Source organism: Cynara cardunculus (assembly GCF_001531365.2).
Source record: "Cynara cardunculus var. scolymus isolate 2C chromosome LG 5, CcrdV1, whole genome shotgun sequence".
Taxonomy (NCBI): domain Eukaryota; kingdom Viridiplantae; phylum Streptophyta; class Magnoliopsida; order Asterales; family Asteraceae; genus Cynara; species Cynara cardunculus.
In genome coordinates this window covers 4977130-4986797 of record NC_037532.1, presented here as the reverse complement: position 1 = coordinate 4986797, position 9668 = coordinate 4977130, and the positions used below count along the sequence as shown (strand labels likewise).

General features: G+C 36.5%; 1 protein-coding gene across 1 annotated transcript; it reads right to left on the bottom strand.

Annotated features, from left to right (window-relative positions):
• Positions 1-274: 274 nt before the first annotated feature.
• LOC112512253 lies at positions 275-4362 on the bottom strand. The gene is made up of 2 exons (XM_025118129.1): positions 3842-4362; positions 275-626 (listed from the first exon to the last, which is right to left on the bottom strand). Exons 1-2 carry the CDS (start codon positions 4360-4362, stop codon positions 404-406), a joined length of 744 nt encoding a protein of 247 aa, XP_024973897.1. The 3' UTR covers positions 275-403.
• Positions 4363-9668: the final 5306 nt, after the last annotated feature.

Below are 9668 nucleotides of genomic sequence, written 5' to 3'. Positions count from 1 at the left end.
GCATTATTTATATATATATATATAGGTATATATATATATATATAAATATATATAGGTATATATAGGTATATATATACATATATATATATAGGTATATATATACATATATATATAGGTATATATATACATATATATATATAGGTATATATATATACATATATCTGTGTGTGTGTGTTATTTTAGACGTTCATAATCCCTTGTGTTTTGGCGATATCGACAAGCTGGTTTGAATTCGAGGGAGACAGAATATGTTTCGAGTCATTTTGTTCTGATTTTTCACATACAAAAATAACGAAAATGAACTCCGTATACTTGCGGTTCCGGCCTTACATGTATTTACACTTCCCATACAAACATGCCTCAATCAAGGCAATACACTTCCGTACAAACAAACATGCCTCAATCAAGGCAATACATTAAAGTGGAAGAGCCAAGATATGATGAATGCAAAAACCATGCAACCAAGCAGGATATTCATGATTCTTCGACCCTGCCAGAAACTCTGCGTCTCGCTACCTACCGCCATCGCCGTGTTGCCTGCTCGTTCGCCTGCCTCGATATCCGTGGTGCCATGTGTCTGTTCCCCACCGACGTTTTGTGCTATGGCACCACAGATCTCACAGGTCCTGAATCACCACAATAGATTACATTATTAGCAGTATATCTCACTCGGAAGTAGGGTCTGGATGCATACTTGTCCTCCATCCCAGAGGGTAGAGCGGTTGTTTCCATGAAAACCCCTCACTTGTGCAAAAGTAGAAAATATAGCAATTTTTTGGGTAGGCGGGTGAACTAAATTTGGATGATTTTAAAGTTTTAATTTGACATGGGTAGTTTTCTAATTTACCAGTCTTGTCCATCTCGCTGACTTTTGTTCCACCTACTACTATCATGTCCGTGGTCCCAGTCTAATGCAAGTTTTTCTACTGTCTTCTCCCATCGTGTCATGCGTACCAAACACACCGTCGTGGGTAGGGGTGTAGGCAAGAGGAGCCGGCTCATGAAGACTCGTGACTCAAACTAGTCAAAGTGATTAATGAGCCTAACCCCAAGCCGAAGCCAAGATGGTTTCAGCCTAGTATGGCTTCGGCTCGGCAGCTGAGTCCCTTAGGAGCCATAGTTTTACCCCATGGGGACTTCCAAATGTGATTTTTTTAAAAACAATATATTCGTAATTTCATACAAAGGGTTTTACTTTCAACTTTATGAGGTAATAGGTAGCCAACGCTTGAACCTTTGGTGACGTTAGCCTGAGCTTGAGCTTTTCAAGCTTGGCATCCTGAGCCCACATATTTTTTCGCAAGCCAAGCCTTAGGCTAGACAAGGCTTAGCTCGGTTCAGATTCAGACAGGCGAGTAAGATAAAGAGGCCGACTTGTACTTTCTCGGTCCCAGAATAAGTGTATACATTTCTATTTTAGTTTGCTCCAAAACAAAAGCAAATGCCTACTTTACAATTCTACCCTTAATTAAGAGATTGGAAAAATACATCACTCTTCAAATCATCAAGGGTAAAATCTTCATTTTGCCAATTAAAAAGCGTGATTAATTACACATTTCTAAATTGTACGTCTTTTTCATTATGGGTATTTATTTTGAGACGAAGGGAGTACAACATGAATGGAATGCAAGTGTCGGACAATGACACAAATGCGGCCTTAAATCATGCATCACCAAATATGCCAATCGGCAAAAGAAAAATATACATGAATCAATCGCATCTTGGACCATCAAGTACATTAAAATTGAAATTTCTATACCAATCATTGAACCTAGAAAATTCAGAATCAAACGAAACATGTAGGTCTATAAATCTATCATTAATAAAAGTACTAAAGATGCATAAGTTGTTTGAGATTAGGTAACCCCATATCTTAAACAAACAAGATTTCATTGGCATGAGTAGATTATAGTACTTGCAAAGTCAAGGGTAGGTTGTGGTTATTTCAATCTTGGTCTTCTATGCATCATCAAACTTGACCAAATTGAAACCGTTTGGATTCAAATTTCCCGCTACCATACAAATTGTGACCCAAATTAAAGATTTCGACAGTGAGAGAGTACCTTAACCTAATCGTTAGCATTCTATTGAACCTTCTTCTGCTCACAGGCAATGAGATATGATGACCGAAAGAATCAGGGGATTAGACACTAGAGTCTTGATCATTTGCAAACCTCCTAATTCATATAACCCATATAAACCAATCTCAACCGTCCATCTAGGCTAATGAGTATCTGGTTCTATAAATATCTTGATTGTATCTAAAGCGTTGATCATAATAAAAGAACTCTGATCATCTTTCATAAATATCTTGATCATAATAAATGAACCTTCATAATTTCCATAAATATCTTAATTGTGTGGTTTGTATGATTGATATGACTATGGCTATGTTCTGCAAACTAGTAGATAAGTTGGTTGTTAGCTAAAAAGCTAGTCATTGGCTAATAGATTAGCTGACAAAATAGTCACATTTAGTAGAAGCTAGCTAATAAGCTTAGATGACAATGTAAAATGACATGTTGAAGAATTTACTTAAAGAAAAATATTATGGGCATAATTGTAAAAAAAAAAACATAGAGCTTATTGAAACGCTACTTTAGGTAACGTTTCAAAAGGCTAGTTTATGGCTTATTACATGAGGCTTTTTCAATAAGCTTAAAAAAATAAACTAGTTTATGGTTGCCAAACACGGCTTATGTCCTTTTCTTGACTTGCAACCGGGGTTTGGCAAATGATCAAGAACGACAAACCAACTAATCAAACACATCAACAGTAAACTATTTCTCAAAATCTTTCCCATATTTTCTTGAAATCTTGCACATATTTTCTCAAACACAAGTCGTTTCTTAAAATCCAAAATCGACATGCTTCTGCTTATTATATTTTAAAGACGTGTTTTTCCGTGGATGCACATGATGATAATCGAAACTCGTAACCTTAACCTTTGTCAATTTCTTTTTTTGCAATGTTGGTCAAAGTCAAAGTCAACAGTATAAAATACAGAGAAAGTAGCACAAAGACAAGAACATCTAGCCATTGAGTACTCAGCTAATAGATTATAAATCTCTCTGCTCCTCCATCCATGAAGCTACTTCTTCTTTCCTATATAAAATTCTCATTTTGGTAGTCAACTTTCTTGTTATAGAAATGGGTGATCACTGGTTTTTACCCAGACTAATCATGGATTCCCAAGGCAAGTCGTGACTGTAGGCTTTGCCCACAACACTGACGTAATTGACGACAAACAAACGCATACGTAGATAGCAGATTCGAACCCGGGTTGATTTTGTCATTCCCTAGTCTTTAAAGACAATGCCTACCCAATTCATGAATTTTACCAAATTTAGATATACATTTTGACTTTTGGGGTCAAATGATTGATTCTCAATATCCCATATCCATACATATTTATGCAAATTATATAAGAACAAATCTAGGAGGTTAACTCAGACCAAATATGAAGTTCTTAATCTTCAAACTGAAAGAAATGCATCATTTTGATCTCAGAAATGAAAAGTTTGACTACAAAAGTCAACTTGTACCACCAATGAACAGGAAGAGGGAATTCCAATTTCAAAATTCATGTGTGAATTGTGATACTTGTCTGAGATTTTAATTTTACCATGAAGCTCAAATTGGAAGATTCTTTTGAACACATTCTTCCCCCAAATTTTCTAGACCTAAAAATCTCATACGACCCAGCAATTTACGAAGAAACTGAAAGTGAAATGGAGCTTCATGCCAACAATTAGAGCTCAGAAAAAAGCTAAATCGATGAACAAATTCAAATAAGGTTCGAATTTATCGAGTAATGGAAGAGAAATTAAGTGAAACTTACATGTTCCCTCTGATTTTGAACCAAGTTTCTGCACAATGTTTGTGAGCAGTGCCCAGATCCCCCTTGCAATTACACCCCAATTCAATAGCATCGCCACCACCACCATCATCCTCATCCTCCGCCTGATCACCGCTACCAACCTCAAAATTCAGATGGCAAATTCGACATTGCTTCTCGTTCTTACCAGAAGAATGCACTTTCATCTCCAATTCCCCACTCTCCAAATCAATCTCATCTGAAGAAGACTCCATGCGGCTGTGATTGTAAGAGAAGATTCCAGAAGACCCACATTCATCACCGGCGACGGATGAATCAAGTCGCGCCGACGACTGCGCATCGGAATCAGATAGCCCAAAACTACTACCGCCGTCCGTTGTAGCAGGTTCGCTGCTAAAAACATGAGAGGGTCGACGGCGACGGGTGGAACGGCCACGGCCACGTCGACGACGACGGCGAGGTGGAAGAGCTCCAATTCCAACCCCGGTTGATTCTACGTCAGCAAAATTATCGATTGTAGACATTTTTGTGGGAAAATTTGTGGAAATTGTAGAGTATAGAAATGGTATATTGATGTGTGTGAGGGGGGTGGAGGTGGAGGTGGGTGTCAGTGTTGAAAATGAAACGCAAAAAAAAGGACTCTCAGTTTTCTCTCTTTTCTTCAGAAGACTGTCAGATAAAGAAGACCTGTGGGACCCTTCTTCCTTGTTACATTCCCACACGCTGTTTCCACCTTTGCTTTGCTTTGCTTTTAAATCATTATTAACATTTTTAAGGATTAGAAACATCTTACAATTTTATCTGATAAGTGTTTATCAGATAAATAAGTTATCAAAAAGAATGTTACCTGATAAGATAAGTATATCTGTATTACCAAGAATTTTATCTGGTATGGATGTACCAATAACTTATTTTGATAACCGAGAATTTTACTTGATAAGGTAAGTTAAGGTGGTGCTCTTACTGATAATTGTTTATCCGGTAAGCGTTTGGTTAACGACCCCTTAATTTCATATTTTATGTATTCATTAATGATTATACACTACATTGATAAATAATCTATTCAAATAATACTTTATGACTTGAAATCATGTGAGATCAAGGGTTTTTCGTGAGACCCGTAAGACAAATTCTCAACCTTTGGATTAGATCTACAATCTGACAATCTGAACATTCATAAACGCCACGAGACTTCTTAATAATCACAAAATTGTCACCGTGTAAACTTTAGATCATTGGATCATTAACTTATAAAGTTGATCAATGAACATAAATTGGTCTTACGGGTATCATGAAAAACTTTTGGTCTCACGTGAACCCAACCCAATACTTTATAGTTTAAACTAATGATTCCATATGTTTATATGCATTGATGATTATACAGTGCACTCATAGACATACTGTATCTTTCCACACAACAATTTTCATAAAACAGTAACGCATGTATGTATAGCATGCAAATATAACCATCGTAATTTGCTTGAAAACACTTACATATGTGTCTCGTATTTCAGACTCATGAAAACTAGCATTGAACCCGTGTAAGCTGATTTTATTTGATTGCACACGACGTACATTTCTAAGTAAATGAACAGTTGTACTTATTAAATTCAACAGTATACATTGATATGGACAACGTCGCATCCCACATGGGCCTATGTGACTTCTGACGAAGTTGCTTCCCTACATGAGTTGGAACTCGCATTGCCTGACATGTGAGACATCCCGCCGACTTCTCAAGTCATATGTTTTGCAATTCATCCTCGTGATTTGTGATTTTGCCTATGAGATGTCACAAACCGCGTGCAAGTCGGTTTCACAGTACTGAAAGTTGACATGCACAACGTGTTGACCTTTTCAAACCGTTACTTCTCGATCCGTACTACTTTTTCTTCATTCTTTTTAACATTATGCCATTATTTAAACATCGATTCATCGAAATATCGTAGAATATGTGAACACCTCATATCGCTGTTCAAAAAAGCCTTTGAAAATTAATGAATTTTTCAACATGTATTCATGGTTTTGCTTGCAAATAGTTAAAGAAGAGAAGTGATGCCCACTTTTGAATTCAAATGTTCTCTTCCAAGTCTCTTTAGGCCCTCATAGTTTGGTTTAATACCAGTCAACCCCTCAAACTTCATTTTTCAAGTATTTACACATTACTCCGTGGTATTTTCTTTCACTCACATATCTACATTCTATAAGTCTACATTCTACAATAATTTTTCTCAAAATTAAAGCCAAGATAAACAGATGAGTTGGTCGGTCTTCAGATAAGTCCTGGTCCCAACATCCAACAGCTTAAAATCTGTCCCTACTTAACAAGACTATTCTATAAGAGAAGAAACAAAGATTGATTATAACCGGTCCCTTAACCGATCCATTAAGAGCGGTCCCTAACAATAGATTTTTTAGAGTAAGTTACGTTTTAGTCCTTGTGGTTTGTTAACCATTACAATTTTTGTTCCCGTGGTTTTAGAATTACGGTTTTAATCCCTACATTTTACAATTCTTTCTATTTTCATCCATGATGTTAAAAGAAACGTAATCGATTTTAAATCTTCAAGTTTCTTTTTGTTATATTGTTATTATTTGAATTTTCTGAATCATTTTCATCGCCTTCTTCATCTCCTTTTTCATATCTGAATCATTTTCATTCTTCTTCATCAGTTTTTCATATCTTCTTCATCTTTATCAGTTTTTCATATCTGATACAAAAGTGATCCGTACACTGAAATCAACAGGATAAGAAAAACCATATATATGAAAACTTTAACGGTATAAGAAAAGCCATATATACGTAAACCCTCATATGATATCACCACCAGCTGAACTGTCACACATGAATTCTACATATTAAAAGCCCCATATGAAATCAACGGTATAAGAAACGCCGTTTCTAGAAACCTTCATATGAGATAAGGTCAGATCCTTTTGTAATCATTAGTAATGATATATGTCTTAACCACAAGGGTGGTGCCTGATTGGTTTGAGCTTGACTTCAAAGGTCAAAGGTTCAAATCCAAGGAGAAATAAAAATCTCTTTGTGGCCATGGAGGTTCAAGTGCGGTGACTCCGAGCCATCTGCAAAACAGGTGGTCGTCCTGGGATTAGTAAGCTCGCATAGCGGGTTGGATATCTAGGTTAATAAAAAAAAATGATATATGTCATGAGTTCACTGGTGAAAGGAAAGAAGCGAACCGTTTTGATTTTGGAATCGCGTTGATTTTGCCTGCGTATCATTGCCTTTTTTTGATGTTCAGATGGAGTATTCCTATCGTGCGCTTCTCTCTTTTTTTATACCCATCGTGCCCTTAATAGTAGACCTTATTGACAACCATCGATCAAATAACGGTCCAAATTAGTTTGTAACGGTTGCAACCTTTAGAAGGTGTGCAAAAGATTACCCCTTGTGTTTAAATAAAACATATTGACTCCAATCAGAACCTGTATTACTCATTTAATAATAAAAATACAAAGAAAAAATGTCTTAGGTGTCGTTTACCCAAATACTTACCTGATAAGCACTTATCGATAGGAGTCAACATTGTAATTTATTTTACCAGATAAGATTGTAATATATTAAAACGGTATCGTATGTAACAATTTATACGGTAAACGCTTACCCGGGTAAGAGTCCTCACTATCACTTACCGGGTAATATTTCCAGCCCTTACCATGTGCATCAGGTGAGGAAAGTTACCCGATCCACACTTATCGGGTAAGTATTCAGTAAACGGCCACTTAATCCCGACCAATCCTTTTGTAGCTAGTCTGAACCCCTCTTATTCCGTCAATAGCAACCATCAACACCTAAATCGGTTTTTATATATAATTTTTGTAATACAAAAAGGATGATATTTTTGGATATAGGTCACATCTACATACATTTTATTCTTCCCAGACCCGTTTCTAACAATTTTATAAGCCCCAAGTGAGATATGAAAAGGGGGCCTCATTAAGTACGAATAGTGATGGCGAAATCGGCCCGGCCCGGCCCGGGACAGGGATCGGCAAAGAAACCAAACCATGCAAGTCCAGTATATCCCACACAGAGGTAGGGTCTAGAAAGGGGAGGATGTAGGCAGTCCTTACCTCTTAGCTCTTGCCCAATGGGTATACAAGTTGTTTCAGTGCAAGTACAAAATGTTGAGAGAAAAGAAGAGAATTACGTACGAACCCATAAATGTCATTGGAGATTTCTTCAAAGAAAAACCGCCGATCAAAATGTTGGCAGGGGGAATTGTGCAGCTTCGACTTGCAGTTGTGGTTGACGTGCGATTTGTTCGGTTTCCTTTGGGCTTGGAAGGTATTTCCAACAGTGCTTGGAAGGTATTTCCAACAGCGCTTGTGAACGCCACTTATATTCTTTGGAGCATCTAAACCTGAATAAACATAAACATCATTAGGACGTTGTCAGAAGGATGACTTTGTTTGTTTGTTTTCCAAGGTTAATCATTGATGTTTGGACGAGACTAATCCCATGAGGCCCCGAAAATTTCTAGTGACCCAGGGGACTTGAACCGGCTGCTTATGAGTTTGTCGGTTAAGCCAACCCTCAAGGTTAATGTACTAGCCTTTCAATGCAAAATTTGATACAACAATTTTGAGATCTAAGGCGTACAAAATAAGATTGTTGTGTTCGCCAAGGAGAACATTATACGCCTAAGTTTTTTTTTTTTTTGTAATCATGGGTGTCCGGTCCCACGCCTCGATTAATTTCATAAGAACTAAAGATAACACCCAGTAAAATCCCCAACGACAAAGACCCAAAAGAGACTCGAACCGGCGACAAGAAGCCTTAGAAGAGTGAACATCCATAGTAGAGCCTTGACTTTCCATGTTTTTAGTCAGATGCGCGCTACAGCAAGCACTTTCTTCAAGCTCCGCCCCTTATTCCTTAGGTGCAGGGAAGCATGAAGAATGCACCCGGTGTACATATGCTACTTGTATAAACCAAAACCTAAATACTACATATACTAAATATTACCCCCGGATAGTTTCATGAGAAGCAGTTTGTTAACGGAAGGTCACATAAGTTAACATGAACATTTCATCACTCGTGTTATAATATTCCCATGCTTCTCGTTAAATTTTGATTTCTGTCATATCTATTAACCACTTTTGCTCTTTCGTTTCATATACACAACAGACCAAGGAAAAGTACACCCAAAAATGATCAATCACCCAAAGAAAAGTCACAAATCCCCACCCCTTTTTCCCATGCTTTATTATCTTGCAAATGCACGATAAACTAATTATTACTAACTTTAAACGCTCAAACAGCTTATTTTCAACTTCAAATTTGATGTGAATTTAAAACTTTTTAAGCATAAATTGCAAATCAGATTAGAATTCCTAACAGTACTACAAATGAAAAATAATGTCAATTGTTGAATTTTTGCAACAAAATCCATCCCAATTTTGCAAAATCAGAAGTAACATCAACAGTTATTGAAGAACTTTAAACCCTAAAAACGAATCGAATATTGAACACACTTGATTCAAGATGTAAATCAATGAAGAGATATAAACATAATCTCATTATACCCACAATTCTTATGTGCACAAATAACTTGGTAAACTCGATTTTTAGATTAAAAACGATAAAAATACCAGAATCTACTTCAACTATAAGAGTAAAGACAAAAGGAATTAAAGGTATGATGATATATTAAATAGTTCAAGGGGGGTGCTAATGGCACCCCTTATAGGGGTGTGTTGATTGTGTTGGGAATTGTGTTGAGATTAAAATTTAGAAAACATCAAATCAATTTTAAAAATATATTATATTTAATTATTATTAGTATTTAATATATATATATAT

What these genes read in the sequence shown, in the direction of transcription:
- LOC112512253 (XM_025118129.1), bottom strand. Translation starts at nt 4,362, where the DNA reads ATGTCTACAATCGATAATTTTGCTGACGTAGAATCAACCGGGGTTGGA. An exon ending in TTCAAAATCAGAGGGAACAT is followed by an intron (nt 627 to 3,841) that starts GTAAGTTTCACT and finishes GTGGTGATTCAG; the next exon opens with GACCTGTGAGATCTGTGGTG.